Genomic DNA, 27,954 nt, shown 5'->3' with positions numbered 1-27,954 from the left:
TTTCTTGCCTTCCGAAAAGCATTTGACTCAGTACAGCACCTACACTTGTTATCAAAAGTATAATCATATGGGGATATTTGTGATAGAACTGAGTCTTTTTGGTAGGCAGGACACAGTATCAAAACTAGACATGATTGTCTTAATGGGATTTCCGTGATCGTTCTTTAAACAAAAATATGGCATTTCAGTCTGTGATCGCTATTTTTTTATTTTGAATGACCGGTTTCAGTCTAGCTGCCCATCTTCAGATCTGTTAGACAAAGTTAAAAATATAATTAATAAGAGAGATACATTTACTGACAGAAATATCGTAGTTTACAAAAAGAAGAATTTTTGGAATGTATTAAATGCCAACATACCATATATTGCAGTTACAGAGTAACTTGTCAGTACAGAACTATCGGTTCACTGTCATAACTAAAGTTTTTAATCTGTTAAAAGCTTATATCGCAGTTTTGGAGACACCTGATTGGAAACAGTTAAAAATGTGCCCTCTACCTATAAGCACAGTGAAAAAATAACATATGCACAATCCTTATAGGTAGAGGACACATTTTAACTGTTTCCAATCAGGTGTCTCCAAAACTGCAATATAAGCTTTTAACAGATTAAAAGCTACTTTACTAATGACAGTGAACCGATAGTTCTGTACTGACAAGTTACTCTGTAACTGAAATATATGGTATGTTGGCATTTAATACATTCCAAAATTTCTTCTTTTTGTAAACTACAATATTTCTCTCTTGTTAATTATATTTTTAACTTTGTCTAACAGACCTGTAGATGGGCAGCTAGGCTGAAACCGGTCATTCAAAATAAAAATAGCGATCAAAGACTGAAATGCCATATTTTTATTTAGGACACAGTATGTTACCCTGGATCTTGGATGGAGAGTTATCATCAGATGTAGAAGTAACTTCAGACGTGACGCAGTGAAGTATGTTTGGACCCTTGCTGTTGCAGACAGTGTTAAGAGTAAAATCAGGCTTTTTGCAGATGATGCGGTTATCTGTAATGAAGTACTATCTGAAAGAAGCTGCATGAATATTCTGTCAGAGTTTGATAAGATTTCAACATGCTGCGGAGATTGGCAACTTGCTCTAAATGTTGAGAAATGTAAAATTTTATACTTTACAAAACGAAAAAACATAGTATCATATGACTATAATATCACTGAGTCTCTGTCAGAATTTTCCAACTCATAGAAACATGTGGGTGTAACACTTTGTATGGATAACTCATACAATGGGAAAACCCTTTGCCATGCACCTCAAGGTGGTTTGCAGGGTATAGATGTAGATGCAGGCTGTTTTCATTTTGTGGGAATTTGTATGTTTGAGGTGGGGTCTCCTTGCGATGTGCTTACTTCACATACAATGCCTCCTCAGAATCTACAATGTCATGCACCATGCCATGGAACCCTTCTGTAGAAGTTCTTTGCCAAGAACAGCTGGAAGATTCAATGTGAAACATTTCAGTTAGTTCACAATTGACATTGTGAAGGTTTCTGGTGACGATGTGCAACACTTCCAGTTCCGTAGTGCTGGTCAAATGACAACCCTGCAAAATCTCAAAAAACAAAACAAACAAAAAAACTCTTCTTACAAGGTTTCCAAGCTATTGATAGAAGGTCTGTATACTGAACAATGACTTCCTTTTATTAGGCATGTATAGATTTTTGAACATCAAATTGTTGCATTGACAAAAGTGACATGTTCTTAAGTCAGAAACGATATCAACTGTGTGTTTTACATTGAATCTTCCACATTTATTCTTTGAATGTTGAGAAGCCCCTTGACAAAGAACTCTTCCAGTAAGGTCCAATGGCATGGCGCACAGTACTGCAGACTCTGAGGAAGCACTGTATATGATGCAAGCATATCATAAGGAGACCCCACATTGTCGCACGACACTCCAGGAGTACCTCAGACATACAAATTATAACCAAACAAAAAACAGCATCATGCTAATATATCAACTAACAAATGCCAATTATATGTTGGTCGAACCTCGTTCAAAATATCCGTATCTGCTCAATCACACAAGGGTAAAAATGCTACCAAAAGTTAGTGTGTGTGTATTTATTTTATTTTATTTAAGGCTTTCTACCCTCATATACGCTACCCCTATGACTGAGTGAGTGTGGGAAACACTAAACTACATAACCTCTCTTATTTGTCTCTCCTGTATACACGTAATCCTTTTCAACTAAGCATTTGTGATAACTGTGGCCTTTGCATCACAAAAGTAAAAATTTTCTGTGAGCAATATGCCTGAACTTATATGTGGCAATTATGGAGTATCCATCAAATAGTGATTTGCGTAAAATTTGAGATTCAGTAATACATCAGAGTTCATTTCTTAGATGTTATTACTTTCCATTTTTTGTGAGTCTAACCTAATGTGTGTAAATTAACCTCTTAATTAGTTTTCTTGAAACATTGATTCAGGTTTTTTAAGGACCATTACTATTTCATCAAATCAGTACAGTGTACATTTCTAGAGTGTCAACTTAACACTATGTTTTTAGGTTTCTAATTAATCCCTTTTGTTATGGCATCTAAATGTAACTATATATTTACATGTCTAAAAAGAAAGATGATGAAACTTACCAAACAAAAGCGCTGGCAGGTCGATAGACACACTAACAAACACAAACATACACACAAAATTCTAGCTTTCGCAACCAATGGTTGCCTCGTCACAACGACCCCATTAAGTTTTATTTACATTCCCTCCGCAAACATGCCTTCGCCCTAGCCAGATAATCCTGACGAGGCAACCATTGGTTGCGAAAGCTAGAATTTTGTGTGTATGTTTGTGTTTGTTAGTGTGTCTATCGACCTGCCAGCGCTTTTGTTTGGTAAGTTTCATCATCTTTCTTTTTAGATATATTTTTCCCATGTGGAATGTTTCCCTCTATTATATATATTTACATGTGTTTTCCCATATGGGAAGAGTGTCTTTCTTCCTACACTTTTACTTCAATTGTCAATACTAGAGCATAGCTTCTTCCCTTTATAGGAGAGAGAACTTTGTTTTCACCATCAATTATATCCCAAGAGCTAACTTACATTAAAGAGATCAGGTATTTACTGAAACAGCCACTGCCTCTGACAGTAGAATTATTTGACCGCAAATCTTTCGATCCAACTGACTCCCGGTGGAGTCTAAATTATTCTTGCTTACTGATCAAAATGGGCAATCAAGACCAACTAGTCTGCTTGTAATTACTTGCCCCTAGGAAGCTACACAAACCTACACCCAATAACCCAGACTGGCTTCAGCAGCCAGAGACAACGGTCATGTGTGTTTTTACTTTAGAAGAAGACATATCATCTACACTATATGGTGGGTAGCAATCTATCCTTTCCATAATACTGCCATTATTCCTTCCCAGATTTTCCACTGTTTGATATTGTCAAAGCATTCAAAGGTTCACTACTACACTAAAACTGTCTCACATTAAAATTATGCATGCTTATAATACTGTGACACATCATACATAAATGAAAATCTAAAGGAAACTAATGTACATCTTATACAAGCGTCATGTCACATAGTCAAGCAAATTATATTGCCAATGATGCAGCATTGGAACTTTTATTAAAATAATATTTTATCTATCTTTGCATTCTGTTCAACTCAAATTTGTAGCTTACTCTTTGACAAAAATTGTATATTGTCTTTCTTAATGTTTCTTTTCTTAGCCACTCCTGATTTTACAGTATTTCTTAGGTTCCTGCTGTAGAATATAGCATATTAACCAAAATACACAAGACCAGGACTGCAATTGCATGATGTGTTAGGTTACCAAACACATCCACTTTGCTAACCACTGTGTCACCATGCTTGTGAGATAACGTTTTCTACATCCATTTAGTGAGATACACTCTCAGAGTTAAAAAGCCAAAGTGTCATCTACAACTAACAACTTATTAATTTCACGAAATGCATTTTTAAACTAAATCCTAACTATTGTATTATAGTATGTTATTTTGTAACATGCAATTCTTCTAGGTCCTGGATCAAATACACTTTAACTCATATTCTTTAGTGTAGGCCGTAAAAAAAGTTTTAGGCAGTTTCACCCCAAATGCAATGAACAAAATTTAGTCACACGGGTAACACTAAAGTCAGCCCTATATGTTTACAACATATAGGGCCACTGCACTTGAATAAAAAAGTTGGTTGTGTGTCTGTAACTTTGGAAAATGCAAGACATCTGCTTAATTTACAATTGACACTTGCTTAACCCCAATTTCAGGGAAATACAGAAGTGTCCGATTCCACCCGTCTGCTTTGACCCACGACGTCATCAATATGATGGAAATGGCTATTCTATTCTAAGTGTCTCCAATATGGCACCTATGATATCACTATACAAACACGGCAATACACACGAAAATACATATAAATAAGACGATAACATCTCCATCCAAAAATACAAACTAACGGGGCAACCGCAGGAAATGGGGGTTTTAGGGAGGGGGGGGGGGGGGGGGAGGTCAAGATCCCGAAACACAAGATGACGAAAAAAAAAAAAAAAAAATTACAAAAATCTACACGAATCGGACACTTCCCTTGACCTATATAGGTCAACAGTAGCTGACAACACCAAAACACCAACACCTACAGCAAAAACTATGGAAACTGGAATCAGACATTTCCCTTGACCACAGCTGACAGTACCGAAACACCTATACCTACATATGAAAATAGGAATCTGTCATTTCCCTTGACCTTTAAAGGTCAACTAGGCCTATAACTACTGATATGAGAAAACCAACACCTACAACTATGAAAAACAAAGACAAAACAACACCGCTTCAAAAATTAAAAACTCAAACATATCTATGTAAATTAAAACACAATCTATACACAAAACATTACAACTCGAGAGAGAGAGAGAGAGAGAGAGAGAGAGAGAGAGAGAGAGAGAGAGAGAAATAGCAGTAATAGTAGTAGCAAAGTCCTAATAATTATCAAAGTGATTCAGATTTCCTGTTAACACATTAAAGTGAGCTGTAAAGATAGGCCCTATTAGTAATGTAATCACTACAAACTTAACTTAATGACAGATGACTTTTTCGTCCAATTGAAACAGACGACACTGCAGACTTGGTTACTGATTCTGAACATTTTCTGATCATCTACTAAATATTAGTTAATAACCTCACTGCCTAGATCCCAAATAAAAGAAGTAAATGCAACGTGACACACAGCGTTGTTGGTGCCTGATGGGTGCAGAAAAGCTCTTATGTTTAGTACTCCTCTTTGTTTATTTTTGTTTCCTGTATGGTTTCTAGTTTCGATATAAACATTTGAAATACACAAACACACCACACGAAATTAACGAGCGATGTAAACATAAGGGTAAATTACTTCGTGGTACACTAATTACTGCTGACTGTTGTGTCCAAATGTTACATGTTTGTTACTTGCAAGGTCCAACAAAAATGTGAAAATGGCAGAGGTGATGGTCTAAAATTCGTTTGTTAAAATTCTTAAAACCTAGCAGTAGAAATTATGTGACTGTAGCAAAACTTCCTTTGTTATTTATTATGAGCAGGAACATAATAAACCTGGTCTGTTCCACTTCGTTCATATATGTGTGCTAAACTTATGAATTTAATGTGTTAGTTTTACTCACTGTCCAGATGAGTTGTCTATGATTAGTTGGCGCGATGGGCATCCAATCTGCAGTGCTCTGCCGGTAGACTGATCTATTGCAATCAGATGTTCCGATCCCGTCTGGTTCACAATATACTGAAGGGCGCCATCTACAGTGTCAATGTACTGAATATTTACATCGGGTGCCATCGTCCTAGCACCATTCACATTTTGGAAAAACTGCTGTTCCATTTTGACATGCATGCAGTAAACAAATGTTGTTGCCAAATTACATTTCCAACGACTCTCGAAATGCACACCACTAATACACAGCAGAACTAGTCCGTGCTCATAAAATGCCAAAGATTTTAACACCGAACCATCACTTAAAACTTCACATCGTAGCGTATCAAAAGCACTGGACACTTATAATGTGTATTCATTTAAGGAAAAACTATTCCATTCTTGATTGTCGGGCAGTGATCACGAAATTGGAGATTTTGTCACACAGAACAACACGCCGTCATACACGTCTGCTGCTGTCAGTGAAAACGGAAGATTAGCGTGTTTGGTTGGTCTCAGTCTTTAAAATACGTAATAGTCTGTACAAACAAATGTTCTCTCTACCCGATGAACTCTTTACAAGTAACTGTAACGACATAAAGGCTACAAAATTCATGAAATGTGACCGTAAACAAATTTTCCAAGTTCCGCTTTCACGTATTAATATGTGGTTTCAGTCAAGGAAAGTTATCGAGCAAATACTTTTTAACTAACCTATATAACATAGTTTCAGTCAACAATCTAATCTAAATACAATGGAAACATCAGATTCATTAAATGTACAGCAGAAGCACTCTCTCCTGGCGAAAGTCTCCGCCATTTTAGGTTCATATCTCACTATTGCTTTGAAAACGGGGCGAAGATACAACCCGCCAAATTAAATAATCTTTGAAAGTACTACAAATACATACGTCTATGAGAAAAATTGACGCTCTAAATTGTGTTGTGAAAGACAGCGGTCGCTTTAAATTGTACTGGTGATGCGACTACAAATATAGAAGATAGTCTTTTATCCACACAGTAAATTAAACAAGCCGCGAAGTTCAACGAATGTGTGGTCACAGGTAAATTCTAGAACTTCACTGAAGCTCTTTTATGATTGTAATTACAGTTGGCGATACATCGTATCAGCTGTAGGAGAGTACTTTTAACGTGTTTTTCTAAACGTGGCTACATTTACAAAAGAATGAATTTGTTTTGCTTGGTTTCCAAAAATCACCATACACGAAAGCCTGTTTTATTCCTTAAGGAGGACTAGAGCTGATGTCGCCCCTTACGTTTGTCCAGTACAAGTCCATCAGGCCTTACCAACAACAGATTTAACATCCACTTTTCCTCACGTTCTTATATCAGTCATTGCAATACCACATTATCCCAAAAAGGTGTATATGCAGGAATAAAGCTATAGAACAGATTACCCAGACATGTAAAACCTCTTCCTGAAGTACTAAACTTTATAAAGTTTGTCACAGTCTACCTACTGCAAAACAGGTTTTATTCAGTCTAGCAATATTGTATACATGCTTTTAATTTTAGAAATAAGTTATAAGTGTACAGTCTATAATCAAATTATGATTATTACTATATGGATCCAATTAGTTATAAAAATTTAAATGACATGTTTGATGATGGTAAAACCAACATCTAAAAGGGTTTTTCTACCCAATGTCTTGGGTACAATGAATGTACTGGAAACTAGATTTATATGGAAAAATAAATAATAAAATTTAACTCCCTCCCATCACCACCTCAAACCACCCTCAAGAAAAGGTCCTCTGTCTTTGTCATGCGTCTCTGAAGGATAGCCATAAAAAGAACGTAAGTATTATATTGAGAACCAGCAACACTAACCACTGTGACAGCAGAGGAAACTTCAACACGATCTGCAACCACCTCACCAGGATAAGCAGCCACAACTACTCCAGGACTAACACTCCCAGCAGCAGAAGGAAGTTCAACATGCCCAATTATAAGAAATGGGAGGCAGCTAAGTCATCCCAGATTTTCAAGTGGGCTGAGGGGAGGGCACGAAGATTTACACTAGTATAGTGGTATGTTTACAGGCTTGGATTCAGTTTTCTGAGCAGAATAGAGGTAGTGCAAAAGGGATAGGGCATGTTGGTGGTTCAGGAATCACCTGTGGCTGTCATTTAGTGCTGAAGGACAGAAATATGTTTCAAAATCGTAAATTACCTAGAGTAAATTTTGTGTAAATAAAAGAATATTGTACAATATGGATCAGTTAAATGAGGCAGTGGTGCCATTAAGATACTGACGCTACATTCTGGAGGATGGAGTTTGGTATGATCAGTCTGACTGATTTAGGTTTTTGGTGGTTTTCATAAATCATTTAAGGCAAATTCTGGGGTGGTTCCTTTCCTTTCATATTCTGTGTGTGTGTATGTTTATGAGCTATTTATTTTCACTGTATTTTAATGACAAATATTATACCTCTGTAAGGTGATCTGTGGATGAATAAATCAATCTGAAAGATTTTTATTGCCAAAGAGGTCTCCAAAAACCATTAAGATATGTTGTACATCTAACGTGTCAAGTCAAAATTCTATTAAAGAGTTAGTTCAGAATGTACAGGGGTTAAGTAACAAATTAGATAAACTTGATGCTTATTAAGTGAAGATCTAAGGCAAGTCTGTGTATTACGCATCAATAATTACTGGTTACAAGACTGTTCATCTAAAATTCTCAATTTTGGAATGATCAGTAGCTTTTACAAAGAAAGGTATAGACGTGGAGATATATGTATTTATGTTAGAAATTACCTTAACAGGGTTAAATACACAGAAAAAGAATTTGAATACTGTACCTGTCAGCTGACAGACAGTGAAATATACTTGCAGATAATTTTCCCTTATTCTTAAAAAAATAGAAATCTTCTAAATGGATAGTAAAACAGGTCAAAATGCACAATTGTGCTGGATGATTTCATTCACGATTTTCAAAACAATAGTGCACAAAAAGGCCATTTGACAAATCTCTTCATCTCGTACAATCGCAAAGCAGTAGAGAGTCATTAGATATAGGCAGTGGTGTGTTACAGTAACTAATTAAGTATTCATAAACAGACAGACTTGTAATTGTGATACTGAAGCAACAGAGACTAAAATAAGTTGGAACTGAAGAGTTTAATTAAAAAAACACCTGTAAGTGGAAAAGTATATACAGAGAGGACTCAATGATTTTTAATAATATGCTGCAGAAGCTGAAATGGGACAAAGACACAACTTTAAATATAGACAGAAAATTCAGGACATTTTTCTGTTGTTATAAATATTGTGATGATGTATTTTCTTTAAAACAGTGAAGCATGGAGGTTTGCAAGTGATGCAGATTTATGAGAAAAAGTGACTGCAATAATAGATGAGGCAGAGAAATGATTTATGGACAACTGTTTCGTTATACAATGTAAGCTTTCACGGCTGGTATTGTCTTCACTTAAAATTTCCGGGCATAGGCCGTGGTCGAAGTATAAATTTATGCTTCGACCACGGCCTATCAGCCCGGAAGTTTTAAGTGGAAAACTGTTTAATTGTAAATAGAAAGAAAACTGTATGAATTAATTTCAAGCACACAAGAAGCAAAATCAGAAATAGGCTTAAATTAAAGATAGGGAACTGTATTATTAAACAAATATCTTGCACAAAATTTTTAGGTTTATTGCTATGAGATACTTTAAGATGAGAGAAAGATATAGTTATTGAATAAAAACACACTTAGTAAATATTGTTATATAGTCACAAAGCTCAGAAACTGCTACAGTACTGAAGCAGTGCTGTGTGCCTATTACACCTATACTTACATCTATACTCTGCTCTGCAGACCACTTTGAAGTACATAATACATCAGCTGCTGCAATATGGAATAATATTCTGGGTTAATACAGATACTGGAAAAAAAGTTCAAGTTCCAAAAGATAGCCATTCAAATATTCATAGGTGTTGTATGCAGCAAGTCATGAAGGGGAATATTTAAGGACATCAAAGTCACGACTTTCAGGTTCATACATATATGAATCTGCAGGGTGTTTCAAAAATAGAGGGCATAAATTCAGGTATTTAATCCCCATATGTAGACAATAAAAAAAAATCCTTATACATGTGTCTAGAAATTATTGTTTTCTAGGTTATGGCCTTCAAAACTGTGGTATTTATCAAAATGTTTTTCTTCTCACAGGTAGTTGCTGTGACATAAAATATTAACCATTCTGTTAATTCCAAGGTTAAGAGTCATTGAGTGTTGTGTTTGACTTTCACATCTACTCAGATCAAGAGCTGGCAGGAGTTCATTTTATGTACACTAAGCAAGACACCGTTGCTGCACTGGCTCGTCATTTACACCAGCAGAGGTACCCAAAGCAAAGATACCCAGATCAGAAGATATTTGAATGTCATCATCACCATCTATGCGCTCATGAGACGTTTACATCTACTTTTGTGTGTGTGTGTGTGTGTGGGGGGGGGGGGGGGGGGGGATGATCAAGATCTACAACCACAGATGCAGAGCAAGAGATTTTGGATTCAGGAATTTTATTCACCATAGATCATTTTACAATGGTATTGGCTTCGTCATACAGAATGCAATAGTACATACACAATAATAAAATAAACTAAGGTCAATAAATTATAGTATTCATTTTAAGATGGCAAAGTACCATATTACACCAGAATAGTTTCTAAAGGTTAATGCAATGAGCCACACTATAATATAACATAGTATATTATAGTATACCCTGTACATAGTGTATTGTGTATTCTGTACACTATCTAATTACACACTACTTAACCACAGCACACGATAATATGTTTAACTACAGAATTCTGTTCATGTGACTCCTTTTGTCAGCACACAACAGTTAGCATAGCAAGTGAATGTTCTGCATACTACATTCTGGAGCCTGTTGAGAGAGCAACAGTTGTATCCTGTGGTTTGCAATGTGTACAGGCCCTGTCGCTAGTAGTTTACCATGCACAAGTTATGTTCTGTCAGTATTTCTTGCATCAGTATACTATAAATCCAAACTTTCCTGCTCTAGTATTTTTCACACATGAAGCACAGTTCATAGTAGGTGGTATTACTAATTTACACCCTCATCATGTTTAGACATATGAAAAACCACATAAAGTTGTTCTATCTCGTCATCAAAAGTGGTTCTCCATCAACATGTGAACCAGTATTATTGCTGATTGAGTAGTTGGACCATAAGTACTAGTAAGCAGATTTAGGGGGCAGGTGCACAAACGCTTCCAGGAAAGAACCAAACCTTATATTCATGAAGACACTTCATTGATCATTTGTCAACAACCTCATTTCTTGCATGATGGTGCTCCAGCACACTTTCGGTGTGGTATTGAACGCGCCCCCCCCCCCCCCCTCCCATGAAATCTTAGTTGTGGTGACAGAATGTTCTGTAGTGCATCCCAAAGTCCAGGTTAGGTTAGTCTGAAAGGTAACCATTTGGTTTTGAATTGGCAAAGCCAATGTACTTGAAAGCCAAATAAAGATTGTGGTGACAAACTGACTGGTTGCACAGCCTAATTTTTACATCTGTACCATATTGAAAAAATGTGGTGGTGGGTACAATATGTAACTTTTACCTACTTTAGTAATATGGCTCACCAACCTGTTATCATCATGAATGAATTTTCACTTTGTTGCAGAGTATATGCTGATTTGAAACTTCCTGGCACTCAAAAGCTGTGCATTGGACTGGGACTCAAAGTAAAGGATTAGACTACCAGTAATGTTGGTTTTCATTTGAGTGCTTTTGTTGCCTAATTATACGAATATTATTGCTGTTAAACTCTTATGTGAAAGTTGAATACTACTGCTAATTTCAAATACAACTTTTATAAAACAAAAGTCCTTATCAAATATAATTTCCATAGGAAGTTCGGAATTCAGTGTCCCATTATTGTCAAAGTCATTAAGCAAAAATAAGCACAAGGTCAGGAAGGCAATCAGACATGACATCTTCAAAGAAAGCATTGAGCACTTTCTGTTATTTATTCAGAGGAACTAGTAAAAATGTATATCTGGATGACTGAGCATGGATTTGAATCCTACCTTAACTAATGTGTCTCAGTTGTTAGTATGTATATTATTTTCTGTTATGTGCATAATAGCATATCCCTGTCATAATTCATCCAGGCAATACAAAATGTAAGCTTTTGCTGTGAAGATTATTTTTACATGCCAGACTGCAAATGAGTTGATAACAAGTATAGTTGCAGCTCTATCTTTTGTTTCAGAATTTTTGAAACCATGAAGAGTGACCAACAATGTTCCTGAGAGAAGCTTACTTAATCTTTCTCTTTTCATAGATGATTGCAATTCACTTTTTGTGTATTATGATTTTATGCAGGAGCATAACTACAGTGTATTTCACATATGTAATATGCATAGTTTTGTGTTGTAATTCTTCTTCTTTTGTGGCTCTACAGCTCATTCTGAGCCTTGGTCTCTTCAACTACTATCTCAGTCTGTCACTAAAGCTCTCCAATTTCTGTAATCCATTTTCCAGAGGTCCTCAGTGACACCAATCTCCCATCTGATTCTCATCCAATTACATGCTCTCTGTCCTTCTGGATTTCCTTGTAATAGCTTTTTGGGTACTTCCACATTACTCATCCATGCTACATCTGGATGATTTAACTGTTCTTCCAATATGTGGGTCTTTATAAATGAAGTAGGACTCATGATTGTATCTTCTCCTGTGTATTACTCTTTCACAAATTGGGCCAATGATTCTTCGAAGAATCTTCCTTTTAGATGTGTCCAGCATTTTAAGGTCTTTTACTTGCTTGGGTCAAATTTTTGGAGGCATATATAAGTTCTGGTCTATGAATGTGTTGTAGGTGATTAATCTGCTGGTATGGATCAGGAGCCTTTAAGATAAGAGTCTTCTTAGAGAAATAAATAAATAAATAAATATTAGCCTCCATTTGATTTCATAGGCACTATTATTTGAGTAGTTAACTGTCGAGCTCAGATACTTCTCAGCTCTCAAAGGTATAGTTTCCCACTGTTATAGAGGCTGGCATGTTCTGCTTGTGTTCTTTTCTGCCCACCATATGTTTTGTTTTTCCTGGTTGGTGTTTTAATGTCACATTCATGCTAGCTTGTTCAAGGGCAATAAATGTCTCTTCCATTGCCTTTCAGCTTCTTGCCTCTATATGTCATGTGCCTAAGCAAGTATCTGCACTAATTTATGGAAGATCATCCCCCTGTTCAAAAGGTTTTCAACTGTCACCACCTTCTCCAGGGCAGTATTATATAGGAGGCAGACCAGTGCTTCTCCTTGCCATACCTCGTTTTCGATATCTAGTGTATCAGACATCATTCTTTCTGTTCTTATGCTACCTCATGTATTGCTCCTTGGGATTCGCACTGACCTAACAAATTTTCTAGGGATTCCCAACTCAGCCAGGGCATGATTTAATTCCTCCTGTTCATAAAGAGGTAATGCGTGCCAATCCCTAATTCAGTCGTCTTCCTAGGATTTGCCTTAGAGGATAGATCTGATGTACAGTTGACTTTCCTGGGAGAAGTCCACATTGATAAGCCCCCATCTCTCTGAATTATCTGGAGGAGATAGTCAAATAGTACATTGAAGGATACTCTATACACCAAGTTAAGTAATTTGATCCCCTTATAGTTGTCACATTCCAACTGCTCTCCCTTCTTGTATAAGGGGCATATTATTCCTTCTTTCCATTGCTGGTGCATTCTCTCCTCTTCCCATACGAAAGTAGCAAATCTTTAAGAAGATCCATCCCAATTCCCTACCTTCTAGCAGCTCCACCGGGATACAGTCTGTGCCTGTTTCCTTGTTGTTTTTCATTTTCTTCACGGCATTCCTTATTTCTTCTAGGTTTGGTGGATCTATGCTATCAGAGTAATTTTCTCTGTGTATCACTGTTTGATCTCTTGATATTATTATTCTCAGTTGAGGAGATTGTCAAATTGTCAGTGCCATCTTTCACATATATCTTTCCCCTCACTTAAAATTTTCCCATTTCATCTTTATTAGGCTTGTTTTACCATCAAAGGAGTCCCCTGCTACATTCTCTTCCCTGTAAAATTTTCTTGCCTCACCCTTATTTCTCATAAGTTCCATTTCTTCAATGCTTTCATCCACCCTTCTTTCTTCTTTGGTGGTCCCACTTTCCAATCCTCTTTTTTTTTCTTTATAATCTTCCATCATTCTTCCTGTATACTGTGATACCTATGTGTTCTTATCCTCTATTTCTCATTCGGCATCAAACATGGAGGTCTCGTATGCCTTACATCACTTCATAACGTTTTATTTGCTGATGATCCAATGCATCATTCATTATTTCCCACTATATTCGATGTTTCTGCATTTTCCAGTGTTTTTGAGTATTCGTGTTATATATACTCTCTTGATACTGTTCTCTAATTTCACCTGCTTCTAAAGCTGCTGTATTATGTTTAGGCCTCATCAACCATGTTTGTGGCACTGTGTTGAAGATCCTAGTTCTCACTTGTGCCTTGACCAGAATATTATCTGAATCTGTATTTGAGTCTCTAAGCTACTCACAACTAATAGATGTGATTTGTGCCTTGCATCTATCAGTACATGTTCAGTTTCCTTTTTATGCTTCCGTCTGATGACGCCCATGTTTCTTTGTGTATATTTTTATGTGGAATTAGTGTTGAACCCACTACCATATTATAGGTGCTGTAAATAATTCAAGTCTTGTTCATTATCATTGCTTGTAATATGTTTGCTGTAACTCTAATTGTTGGTCTAAAGATCTTTCCTGTCCCCACTTGAGCATTTAGTTCACCAGTTGTTATTTTAATGTTGTTTCTTGGACAGCCATTGTATGTTCTTTCCAGAAATTTATTATCATCATCTTTTCTTCTTTTTCTTCTTCTTCTTCTACTGGTGCATGGGCAATTGTTATAAAATAGTTAAAGAATTTCTGCTTTGTCCTGAGTGCTGATAATCTTGAGTAATAGGTGTAAGGTGATTTAATTTATAATGTGCCACAAACCCTGTGCCAAACTCGTGCTTCCTCTCACTGCGGCTGTAAAATACTTCTTTTTTTTTTCTAGTCTCCTGCTTTCAGTTCACCTTACTCCTTGCAGTACTGTGATATGCTGTTTCAGTTTTGTTCTTTGATCCACTAGCATTCTCACAGCTCCTGGGCAATACATAGATCTCACTTTCCACGTTTCAATATACAGGTGATGAAAAATTAGCACACTCGGACTTCGCAGAGCGATTCCTCACATACTAGCAATGCAGATATGTGTGTCACAAAATTTTGACCTGTGCATATTTCAGGCAGTAAATGGACGTTAAAGATTGGCAATCTGACAACACTATAATTACACATATGGTAACTACCCCTGTCAGCATACAGGACTTGTACTGTGCAGGTGGTGCAGTGATAGCATTTTGGGCTAGCATGTAGGAGGTCAAGAGTTCGATTCTGGGTCAAGACGTTTATGTTTTTATTTGTCAGCTTTATTTTACTAAATAATACTGTAGTATACACCTTTACATAGTGTATTCCTAACGAAATGTAGTGGACCTGAACATGGCAAGAATAATATTTGACACAAATTGGTGGGACCATTGGGGGAAGGTTCTCAGGAAACGTGTTTGGAACCTATCAGATGTGGTGTAAAACAATTTGCAACCACAATGTGCAAAGGGCTTCTTTACAAGCTGCCCAATGAAAACGATTGTCTTCCATTTCTGTGTTCGTAGTATGTACGTGCAAATGTTTTGTAGTAGACCCACCGTAATCGCTGTATGACTATTAAGATGCAGGGTACCATACTATGCAGACAGTATTTAGCAACTAAAAACAAATTCACCTTGATCCAGAATTGAACTCTAGACCTCCCGCAGGTTAACCCAAAACACTACCCACTGCACCAACTGCACAGCACTGCTCCCACTTACTGACAGAGTTAGTTACTGTACGTGTGATTACAGTGTTGCCAGAGTGCCAGTCTTTGACATCCATTTACTGCCAGAAATACATGCAGGATGAAGTTTTGTGAGACATATTTTCAGTATGTGAGAAATCATGTTGCGAAGTCCAAGTGTGTGAATTTTTCTTCATCCTGTATAAATGTGACTTATAATTTGTTTGCTTTTTCCTCCCACAACTTATTTGTCCATTGCCATCAATCATTTCTGTGCTAAGTCTGTCTTCATTACTCAATCCGGCTTTCACAATATGTTCTTTTTTTACAGAGGGGGTTGTCGGCCCTATGTCCAACCTCCACTGGAGGATATTTATTGTGATTACTTTTGCATTATACCACTCTTGAATAAGTTATATTTGATCACACACATTCAGTCAGGTTGCTGCACAATGACGATGTAGCTGTGTAAGAAGAACATAGTACAAAAATTTAGCAACAATCTCAATCCTGTTTATGAACCTACTTGCTTACCACTCAACATCTCATCTATGTGATAAGTTGTTGTGTTTACTCCTTCTACTGTTTTCTGTTAATATATTACTGTTCTGCACAAGTGTAGGTCACAAATGCGTTCTTGGTATTTGATTAGGCATTTTACAGTGTAATACTCTGTGCCTAACTATACAGTGTTTGTCACTGATTGTGTTATTAGTTGCTCCAAATTCTACAGCAGCAAATATTAATATCAATACTCTGTTGCTTTTTCCAGAGTATATTACAGTTTAGTTCCATGATAATGTCCTAAACAAGAACATCAGCTGCATCAAAATTGTTCCCCACTGGAAATGAGTTGACACATACATTTCCACAGCAGTTTTCTCTCAGTTCTGTAGAGAGAACTTTGTACAGCTGAAAATTGACTGCAATTCTTCAAGGACTTCTAGGCATGGTCCTTCTGGACATGGTATACCATTTTTTTCCAACCCCAAACTGACTTACAATTTTACATGGACTCTGAAACACAGTGCAACTTCCCATTTTTCATATTAACAAATCATTGCCAGAACTGAAAGCTTTAATATGTGAGAGAGAAAAGGCTAAGACCAGCTGATAATTGAACCCCTGACCTTTGAATTCATAGTCTGACACTTATCCTCTAATCTGTACTGATCCTCAGTAAATTTAATCTTTGTTATTACTAGACGTTTCTGTGCCTTGATAAATACCTGATCATTTTCAGATTTGATTCACTTAACACTAAGTATGAGCATATCATTATTTTCTACACTAATCCATTTTTCCAGTGTTTCAATGATGATATTCCTAGATTGCATTATTTGGTTGGGCTGAGCATGCTGGCACAATGGTCAGCATACTGGACTCGCATTCTGGAGAATGACGGTTCAAATCCATGTCCCGCCACCAGATTTAGGTTTTCTTTGAATTCCGTAAATCTCTTAAGGCAAATGCTGGGATGGTTCCTTTGAAAGATCCCAGCTGATTTACTTCTCCATCCTCCATAATCCGAGTTACTGCTCTGTCTCTAATGACTTAATTGTTGACTGGATATTAAACACCAGTGTTTATTTCTTCCATTATTTGCTGTAAACAGTGTGTATGAACATCGAATGTCTGTAGTTCCTTTTATAAAACAATAATTGCTGTTCGATTTGGAAGTCAATACAGTCAGACCTTTAGATTGTATAAGTGTAAAATTGAATAATCATGGAGATGACTTTTTCTGTTTCTCCAGAAGATCAGAAATTCCAGTAAGTGGTTTAAGTATATGACACAGCTTCAGACTAAAATTTCATATATGTATCTACATCTAGACTCTGCAAACAGCTGTGAAGTGCATGGTAGAGATTACTTTCCATATTACCAGTTTTCAGAGCTTCTTTCAATTTCATTCACATATGGAGTGCAGGGAGAATGATCATGTAAATGTCTCTGTGCATGCTGTAGTTAGCCTGATCTTGTGCTCACAGTCCCTACATGACTATTACATAGGTGGTTGTAGTATACTGTTAGTCATAATTTAAACCTGGTACTTGAAATTTTGTAAGTAGACTTTCTTGGAAGAAGAACAATTTGTGTGTACCTTCAAGTGTATGCAGTTCCATGACAGTTTTCAATGAGCTAAAAAAATGTGACCATTCATGCTGTCCTTTTCTGTATGTATTCCATATCAGCTGTTATCCTGTTTGTATGGATCCCACATGCTTTAACAATATTCTAGGATGGGCCACATGAGTGTTTCGTAAGCACATGAGTGTTTTGTAGATTGATTACATTTCCCTAGTATTCTACCAATGAACTGAATTTCGCCACTTGCTTTACCTGTGAGAAGGCTTATGTGATCATTCTATTTCATATCCCTGTAAATTTTTGAACACAGGTATTTGTATGATTTGATTGATTCCAATTGAGACTCAGTGATATTCCAGTCATATGTACTACATTTTTCATTTTGTGAAGTCAGGACAAAGTTGACATCAGGAGAAAGAAATCCGGCATTCTTCAGGTCGGAGTGTGGAATGTCATATCCCTTAATCAGGTAGGTAGGTTAGAAAATTTTAAAAGGAAAATGGACAGGCTGAAATTAGGTGTAGTGAGAAATAGCAATGTTTGACAGCAGGATGAATAGGTCTTCTCTTCAGGTGATTATGAGGTTATACATACAATATCAAACAGCAGTAATGCACGAGTAGGTCTACTAATGAATAAAAAGATAGGAATACAGGTAAGCTACTATGAACAGCATGGTGAATGCAATATCATAGCCAAGATATACACGAATCCACCTCCCACCACAGTAGTACAAGTTTATATGCCAACTAGTTTCACATAGGATGAAGAGATTGAAAGAATGTATGATGAGAGGAAGGAAATTATTCGGATACTTAAGGGAAACTAAAATTTAATTGTAATGGATGACTGGAATCTGATAGTCGGAAAAAGGAAGACAAGGAAAAATAGTAGGAGAACATGGACTGGCAGAAGGGAATGAAAGAGAAAGCCACCTGGTACAAGTTTGCACAGAGAATTATTTAAAAATCACTGACACTTGGTTTAAGAATCATGAAAGGAAGTTGCATACATGGAAGAGACCTGGGGAGGTTTCAGATTGATTGTATAATGGTAAGAAAGAGATGTTGGAACCAGGTTTTAAAATGTAAGACATTTCCAGGGACAGATGTGGATATTGATCATTATTTATTCATTATGAACTACATATTATAAGCGAAGAAATTACAAAAGAGTAGATAATTAAGGGGAGAGACTTCCATTTGTATGCAAGATAGATAAAATACCCCCAAAACGTCAAAAAGAACCCCAGAGAAAGCATGTGTTGACAGTGTGAGTATTAATGAACTACCATTTTAATAAGTCATGTTTGCAAAATACAGATGCGAATTATTTACAGGAGAATGGAAAAAAAAACTGGTAGAATTCCACTAAAGAGAAGATCAATTTGGGTTCCAGAGAAATGTAGGAAAATGGGGGAGGCGATACTTACCCTATGACTTATCATAGAAGATAGCTTAAAGAAAGGCAAACCTGAGTTTAAAGCATTTGTAGATTTAGAGAAAAGCTTTCGGCAATGTGGACTGGGCTACACTCTGTAATCTTGAAGGTAACAGGTATGAAATAAAGGAACTGAAAGGTTATTTACAACTTCTGAAAGCCAGATGGCAATTACAAGAAGTGAAGGGTATGAAAGGGAAGCAACAATTGAGGATAGAGTGAGACAAGGTAGCCTATACCCATTTTTATTCAATCTGTGCATTGAGCAAGCAGTAGAAGAAACCTAAGAACAATTTGGAGCAGGAATTAAAGTTCAGGGAGATGAAATAAAAAATCTGAGGTTTGCCTATGGCAATGTAAGTTTGCCAGAGACAGCAAAAGACTTGGAAGAATGGTTGAGCCGAATGGTCAGTGTCTTGAAAGGAGAAAATAAGATGAACAGCAACTAAAACAAAACAAGTGTAATGAGAATACAGTCGAATTGTCAGATGATGCTGAGGGAGTTACATTACCAAATGATACACAAAGTAGAAAATAGATTTTGCTGTTTGGGCAGCAAAGTAACTAAGTAACTGATGTTGGCAGAAGTAGAGAGAATATGTAATGCAGACTGGCTATAGCAAAGGAAGCATTTTTGAAAAAAAAAAAGAGACTTTTGTTAATATATAATATAAATATAAGTGTTAGGAAATCTTTTTCGAGGGTATTTGTCTGGAGTGAAGCCTTGTAAGTGAAACATGAACAATAAGCAGTTCAGACAAGAAGAGAACAGCAGCTTTTGAAATGTGTTGGATAGATAACATGACTAATAAGGAAGTACTGAATGGAATTTGGGAGAAAAGAAATTTGTACCGCAACTTGACTAAAAGACAAGATCCACTGATAAGGCACATTCTGAGGCATATAGGAGTCATCAGTTTTGTAATGGAGGGAAGTGTGAGGGGTAAAAATTGTAGACGGAGATCAAGGAATGAATAAGTAAACAGGCTGAAACAGATCTGAAAAAAAATTAGAACTATAATTTATCTATGAAATATAATGTAGAGGCACAAAATATATTAACCAAATAAATGTTCTTAAGTGTAGGAGGTAAGTATTAATCGAAGATGAAAGGTACAAATATTTTGATAGTTTTTTAGAGTAGAAAAAATTCTATTTGCAAGTTTTTTCTGTCCACATTAGTCCATTTCATACAGTTGCACATACTGAGAAATACAGTGTTAATAACTCTGTATAAATGGTGTAGGTTCTTATTTATGTATAAATCATTGTTTTATCTTGGATCATTTCCTTGTATTAATGCTTCATGGGCTGTAAAAACATACTGTCATCACTATCACCATTTTTTGCTGATATTTAGGTTCCTTTAGGAGTTATCAGGTCACAAATCCAGAAATGAACTTCTGACAACGATGAACAGCTTGTTGGCATCTTCAGATTTCACAGGGAGTTGTCCTTTAATATGGGTGACTTCTGCAGTGCGATTACCAAGTTATGCAAAAGTAAATATCTTTAACTTGGCAATTACTGTGTCTAACCCACTTAATTATCTGTGTTTAATCTATTAATTATGTAAAGGGATATGTATTGTGAGTAATGAAACATACCTTACCACAGCCTGCAACAGCGTTGCAACCTGATGATGAAAGCAGTTACTGTAGGAAAGTGAACTTTAATTTTTTTTCCTTAGCACACTTTTGATCCTTCATAAGATTCTTTCTTCCTCTAGAAAATGATGACAGTGTGACAGCAATGGAATGAATGGCATAGTACTGAAAATGACTTCATGTGTTCCATGCAACAAAATAATCGATATACAGTGTTGTAGACACTGTTTATTGCAAGTTGTGTTTTGTTTTAGGGCACAAAAAACAACTGAGGTCATACACGCCCAAGTCAGAACTATAGAACGTAAACACAAAGACAAGGGAAACAACTATATGTCAGTCCCAATGGAAAGAATAGGAGACATCTAAACAAGACACGTGGAAAAAGGGCTAAAAAAACACCATACAAAAAAGGAGATCCAAAACTAAAAATTAAATGGTCTTCATCTTATTGCTTTGGCAGGTAAAAAGTAAAACATGGGGGCGACAGCCCACGCGTCATTTGCTAAAACAGCTGATAAATCAGATGGCAAACCCAAGATGGAACACAAATTAGAAAAAAAGGGCATTCCAGCAAGTAGTGGCGGATAGTTAAAATGCGTACAAAGTGGTGCGGCAATGCCAGTGAGCACATGATGATGGCTAAAAAGGCAGTGCCCAATACGCAGCCGAGTTAAAATAATCTCCTCCCAGCGGGAGGGCCGAGAGGAGGTCGTCCAAGGCACCAGGAAAGGCTTAAGAAGCCGAAGCTTATTCTCGTGAAGGGAGAGCCATTGGGGTTGCCAAAGGGACACCACCACCTGACAGACGGCAACGCAGAGATCACCGGAAGGAATAGAGGTACTCACGGCTGAGGTAAGAGGACTGCAGCCTTGACAGCAGCGTCAGCAGCCTCGTTTCCTGACAGACCAATATGACCAGGGACCCACAGAAACATGACATTGGCTCCACCAAGAGTGAGCAAATAAGTTTTCCTGGACCCACTGCACTAAGAGATGAGCAGTTTACAGCACACAGAGACTTTGGAGGGCGCTGAGTGAGTCTGAGGAGAGGACACAATTGGGAAGGCTCTGTCTCCGCATGTACTGCACGGCCTGATATAAGGCAAAAAGCTTGGCTGTAAATACTGAGGAGTGGGCCGGAAGCCAATATCGAAAGACACGGGTGCCAATGACGAATGCACACCCGACCCCATGTTCAGTCCGAGAGCCATCAGTGTATACAAAGGTACTATTGTTAAGTTCCATGCGAAGGTCATGAAACTGGAAGCGAGGAACATGGGACACTTCAAGAAGCCAAGGTGATGTAGGGTTCACACCCACGAGTCAAGTTGCAGGTAGTGTGAAATTAAGCTGCCATAGCAAGTGACGAAAGTGAATGCCAGGAGGTAACAGGGAAGAGGGACGAGCCCCATACTGACGATCTAAGGAATCATCAAAGGAGGCGGCACAGGAAGGATGGCCATGCATGGCAGACAAACAGCATGCATACCTGCTCAGGAGAAAGTCACAGCGGTAGGACAGTGGTAGTTCAGCAGCTTCAGCATACAGACTCTCAACCGGGCGGGTGTAAAAGGCACACGTGGCCAAACAGATGCCACGATGGTGGTTAGCGTTGAGACGGCATAAAAGGGAAGGGTGTGCAAATGCATTAACAAAGCACCCATAGTTGAGTTTCGAATGGACAAGGGTCCGGTACAAACGGAGGAGGGTGGTTCGATCGGTACCCCAAGAAGTACCACTGAGGACACGGAGGACATTGAGGGACTGTACAGCGGGCTGCCAGGTAAGAGACATGGGAGGACCAAGAGAGTTTCCTATCGAACATGAGACCCAGGAATTTCGTAGTGTCAACGAATGGAAGGGCAACAGGCCCAAGATGTAGAGATGGTGGGAGAAACCATGTGCGCTGCCAAAACTTCATACAGACGGTTTTTTCATTGGAAAAGTGAAAGCCATTGGCGATGCTCCAGCTGTGAAGATGGTCAAGACAGAGCTGAAAACTCCGCTCAGTGAGACAGGTCCGTGGAGAACTGCAATAGATGGCAAAATCATCGACAAAAAGGGAGCCGGAGACACTCAGTGAGAGACAGGCCATGATAGGGTTAATGGCGATAGCAAAGAGGATGACGCTCAGGACGGAACCCTGAAGCACACCATTTTCCTGAATAAGGGTGTCGGACAAAGCAGAACCCACACGCACCTTGAAAACTCGGTCTTGTAAAAATGCCTGAAGAATTCAGGGCAGGCGCCCACAGAAGCCCAACATGTAAAGAGTATGGAGGATACCAGTTCTCCAGCAGGTGTCACAGGTCTTCTCCAAATTGAAAAACATTGCCACAGTCTGGGATTTCTACAGAAAACCATTTATGACATGGGTGGACAAAGTAACGAGATGGTCAACCACAGAACGCCATGATCGAAATCCACACTGTGCATTCGTGAGTAAATTAAAGCCACCACACCAGCCGGGCATGAATCATACGTTCGATCACCTTGCAAAAACAGCTGGTAAGAGAGATGGGGCGGTAGCTGGAAGGAAGGTTTTTGTCCTTATCAGGCTTAGGTATGGGTATGACTGTGGCTTCACGCCAGCATCCAGGAAATGTGCCCTCAGCCCAGATTCGTTTGTATGTGTTAAGCAGAAAGTGGTTGTCCGCAAGATGCTGCAACATCTGAATGTGGATAGCGTCTGGCCCTGGGGCGGAGGACCGGGATGAACTGAGAGCGTGATCTTGCTCCCTCATAGTGAAGGCAGAATTGTAGCACTCATGATTCGGAGAAGAGAAGGATATCGCCTGAGCCTCCTCCACTCGTTTCCTATGGATAAAGGCAGGTTGATAGTGGGAAGAGCTCGAAACTTTCGCAAAATGGCGGCCCAAGGTGTTCGAGATAGCAACAGGATCCATGATGACATCGGCATCTACTGTCAGGCCAGAAATGGGGAAATGGATTTCGGTTCCAGAGAGCCATCGGAGGCTGGGCCACACAACAGAGGAAGGTGTGGAACTGGTAAAAGAACTAGTGAACGAGATCCAACTAGCTCTTTTGCTGTCCTGAAGAACTCGATGACACTTTGCACGCATCTGTTTCTAATGAATGCAGTTTTCCAGCGTAGGGTGTTGGTTAAAAATGCATAGAGCACGTCTCCATGCGCGAATTGTGTTGCTGCATGCCTCAGTCCACCAGGGGACTGGTACACGATGTGGTAAAGAGGAAGTGCAAGGAATGGAACATTCTGCAACAGTAAGGATAACGTTTGTGAGATAGTCCATCTGGTCATCACAACTGAGGAAATCTTGTTCTGCAAAGGTCACCAGGGAGGAGTAAAGCTGCCAGTCAGCCTTAATAAGCTGCCATTTGGGCATGCATGTGGATGGGGTAGGAGTCAGCAGACAGAGAGCACATGGGAAGTGGTCTCTCAAGTAGACGTCAGAAAGAACAGACCACTCAAGACGACGGGCAAGCTGGGCAGTGCACGAGGATAGGTCCAAATGGGAATAGGAGTGCAAGGAGTCAGAAAGAAAAGTGGGTGCACCAGTGTTAAGGCAGAAGAGGTTGAGTTGCTTAAGAATGTCAGCCCAAAGGAGATGATGCGCATAAAAGCCACCGAGTAGCAAAAATGGTGGAGGTAGGCTGCCCAATAAGCTGAAAGAAGTCAGCCCTAGTGACATCGAAGGATGGAGGTACATAAATGGTACAGAGGGAGAAAGTCAGGTGGGGAAGGAAGAGGCAAACGATAACAGCTTGAAGATGGGTAGTCAGGGAGATGGGTTGACTATGAAGGTCATCCCATATAAACAGTGTGACGCCCCCATGAGATGGGATGCCGACCTCTGGGGGGAAGATCAAAACAAATCAGAAAGTAATGTGGAAGCTCAAAGCAGTCTTGAGGGTGCAATTTCGTTTCCTGAAGGCAAATACAAGGGGATGCTGCGATGCTAGAAGCAGCTGTAAATCCTGTGTGTGGGACTGAAGGCCATGAATGTTCAACTGGAGGACAGCCATGAGGAGGAAGAGATGCGGGGGTGTCAACTCAGTGTCTGCCGAGGGACAGCCAGTGGAGAGTCGCTACTACAGGGCACAGAAACAGGAGTATCCTGCTCTATAGGGTCCACACAAGCATCGGCATGCTTGTGCGGTCGGTCGGTGGAGTCCAACGCCAAAAAACGGTTGGTGGTGCACACTGTTGAGACAGAGGCCGGCCGGGCTAAGCGACCCCGTGGCGACACCATCAAGCAAGATCTTCGAGTTGGTGAAGGGGAAGACCATTTGTCTTTAGTGGACTTCTTTGAGCCCTTCTGCATAGAGGTGTTTGTTGGCTGAAGGGACGGAGGAAATCTTCCTGGGAGTACTCCTTCTGGCCTTTCCTGCTTGCCGGTTGTGTAGTGGTTAGCTTCACCTCGTGAGACGAGAGTTTGACAATTTGTTGCACAGCAGGACGGGTGGACAGTGATGCTACTGTGACACTGGGCGAAGTCACAACCTCAGACCCAAATTTGAGGACGCATGTCTGTGTAGCCATGTCCTTTATGGAGCGAGGGGTAACAAGAACTGAATTATAAGTGCCAGACGGAAGAACAAAGGGTTTGTGGTTAGCCAGTAACTTGCGAGCTACTGGGTAAGGCACTTTTTCCTTTACCCAAATATCTTGAACAGCCCACTCATCGAGATACATGGGACAATCCCGGGGGGAGGCGGCATGGCCGCCATTGCAATTGATACTGTGGCGGGGGAGGGGGGGGGAGGAGGAGGAGGAGGAGAAGGAGGCAACCATTCGCCCTTGTGTGCAACCCTGCCACAGTTTACACATTTGGCTGGGTGTCGAGAAGATGTTCTAGTGTGAATGAACCGATGACACTGGTAACAGCACATTGGATTTGCAATGTACGGCCGGACTGTGATGATTTCGCAGCCTGCTTTAATCTTGGACGGCACCACCACCCTATCAAAGGTGAGGAAAAGAGTGCGGGTGGGCACCAAGGAAGAATTGGCCTTTTTCATGACACGATGAACGGCAATGACACACTGATCGGAGAGGTAAGATTGTATTTCAGCCTCGGTCGGACCGTCAAGCAGCCCGGTGTAAACTACACCACAGGAAGAATTCAAAGTTCTATGTGCCTCGACACAAACAGGGTGGCCATGGAGAAGCGAAGCAGAAAGTTGTTGTGCTTGAGTATCAGAAGCCATCACCAAAAGCAAAGTGCCATTCCGTAAATGAGAGCAGGATTTCACAGGGCCAGCAATGGCATCAACACCTTTCTGAATAATAAACGGATTGACCGTGGCGAAAGAATGACCATCTTCAGTACGTGATACAACAAGGAACCGCGGTTCAGTGGGAAGGGTCTTCAAATCAGTAGCCTCATTACATTTTTGTTTCGCCGACATCGATGGAGAGGATGAGTGACTCATCGTGAGGAAATCCCCCATGATTGCCAGCATCTCCGATGGCGCGCTCCTTCCAACTGAAGGGCCCCTACACAAGGGGGCGCATTCACCTTAGGTGATTGTTCACACCTCAGGTCACACCTCGTGAACACCTGACGGAGGGCCTATGGGCATTCTGGGAAGGTTACAGCTCAGGCAATCAGCCCTCCCTGGGCCTGGACTGTACCAGGGGGTACGTGCAAACCCTACCTGTCGACCCAGGGCGGGGAATTATGCGTTACCCAGTCACCTTTTACACGTCAGACGTGTGGGCTGGCCTTCAGGAGCGCACAGGGAGGAAGAAGAAAAAAAGAGGATCCTCAAACGCCGAAGCGGAGGAACGAGAGCAGAAGGGAAACAAAGAAAGGAAAAAAGTAGCCAAAAAGAAAGTTGAGACTGTTCACATGTCAGCAACAGAATGCAGAACATTCCCAATAATACCCCAAACATGATCCCCAAGGGGGAGGGGGGGGGGGGGATAGACATGCAGCACAGAAGGACAAAAGTGCTGCAAAGGGTGGGGCTCCATGGTAGCCAAGCACGAACCCGCCAAAGAGAGGCGAGCCCCCTGGGGGGTTTATTGCAAGTGTTGCATCGGCAATCAGTATGTTAGGCTACAGACTGCTCCACATTTTTTATACAGATTTAAAAGCACACAGCCATTGTTTAATGACAAAACAATCTATCTGCAGGTATGCTGTTATATCATTTAACTCCATAATACTGCAAAAGAAGCCAAAATGATATAAAAGGCATTATGCTATACTGACATTAAACATTAAAGTGAATTTTTAGATATGCTATACGCTATCCCCAGAATGGTTAAAAATAGGGGTTCCAATGCTTTGTCATTGAATAGGATGGTTTTCCAAGGCAGTGGTGAAAAAGATATGCCAAAATGTCCAGTTTTTGAGGTATATCATTGTGAATATAAATGCCCTACATGTACCTGGGGCACACCAGATATTATTTCTGCGTAGATTACACCCCATCCAAGACATCATGTAACATTAACATGTTAAAGAATTTTGCCTCAAACTGTAAACCTGGATAGATATCACTTATCAAACTATTTCCGTTAGTGGGTATTCTTGTGGTATTGACACAAAAGCTTTTTTAAAGTTAGAAACCTGAATTCACCTGGTCGCTTCTTCCTATGGCACTCAATATATTGTTTGTGAGAATAATGATTTGGATTTTGTATTATTAACATTTTCAGAATCCACAATTGTTTTCATCAAGAAATTAATTTGAAGTCAAAATCTTTTTTTAAAACTATGCTACAGATAGGGTCAACTGATACAGGATGGTAGGTGTGTGGAGAAATTTTGTTGGCTATTGTGTAGACAGATGTGATCTGTGCCTTTTTTCAGTCACAGGGAATGGTTCCTTTCTCAAGTGGTCTAAAGTAAGTCATGATCGAGAGTAAACTAACTAACAAATTCTATATAGAACCTGACAGGGATTGTAACTTGGTATATTGTTGAGTTTTATAAACTATTTAACATCATTATGTCATTTGTCTTTCAACTGGCGTGACAATTTAATGGTGGCAAAATACTTGTTTTTTGGAGAAGAAACATTTCAAGAAATACTTCAATGTTTTTTTTTGTTTCCCTGTTACCTGGTTCAATCTCTGTATTTTCTACAGGTATCTGAATACTAACTTTAGTGGCACCAACAGCCCTGAATTTGACCCAAAATTTCCTAGGATTTCCAGAATAGATTCTGCAGGATGTTTCATTGTTATAGGCTAGCCTGCTGTGAGCAGATCCCTGTGTACA

General features: G+C 39.2%; 2 protein-coding genes across 10 annotated transcripts in view; one reads left to right on the top strand and one right to left on the bottom strand.

The window, feature by feature from the left end:
- The window catches only part of LOC124711167 (protein piccolo-like), a 305,632-nt gene extending 299,173 nt beyond the window's left edge, over window positions 1-6,459 (bottom strand). For 3 of the 5 annotated variants that reach the window (XM_047241087.1, XM_047241088.1, XM_047241091.1), the window contains exon 1: window positions 5,654-6,458. In XM_047241087.1, coding sequence (XP_047097043.1) covers window positions 5,654-5,877 — 224 coding nt within the window. In that variant the 5' untranslated portion in view covers window positions 5,878-6,458. Of the gene's footprint in view, window positions 1-5,653 lie in introns of all 5 variants that reach the window. The other 2 variants (XM_047241089.1, XM_047241090.1) reach the window with 2 other exon arrangements.
- An 84-nt stretch (window positions 6,460-6,543) lies between these two features.
- Window positions 6,544-27,954, top strand: part of LOC124712029 — a 46,404-nt gene continuing 24,993 nt past the window's right edge. For 2 of the 5 annotated variants that reach the window (XR_007005563.1, XR_007005562.1), the window contains exons 1-2: window positions 6,544-6,740; window positions 11,352-11,431. Coding sequence is in view for 2 of the 5 variants with exons in the window: in XM_047242320.1 (XP_047098276.1) it covers window positions 9,984-10,039; window positions 11,352-11,412 (117 nt within the window). In the remaining 3 variants the exon portion in view is untranslated. Of the gene's footprint in view, window positions 6,741-9,867; window positions 10,040-11,351; window positions 11,437-27,954 lie in introns of all 5 variants that reach the window. The other 3 variants (XM_047242320.1, XR_007005561.1, XM_047242321.1) reach the window with 3 other exon arrangements.

The sequence above is a fragment of the Schistocerca piceifrons genome, chromosome 8, assembly GCF_021461385.2.
Source record: "Schistocerca piceifrons isolate TAMUIC-IGC-003096 chromosome 8, iqSchPice1.1, whole genome shotgun sequence".
Lineage (NCBI taxonomy): Eukaryota > Metazoa > Arthropoda > Insecta > Orthoptera > Acrididae > Schistocerca > Schistocerca piceifrons.
This window is presented reverse-complemented; position numbering and strand designations above follow the sequence as displayed.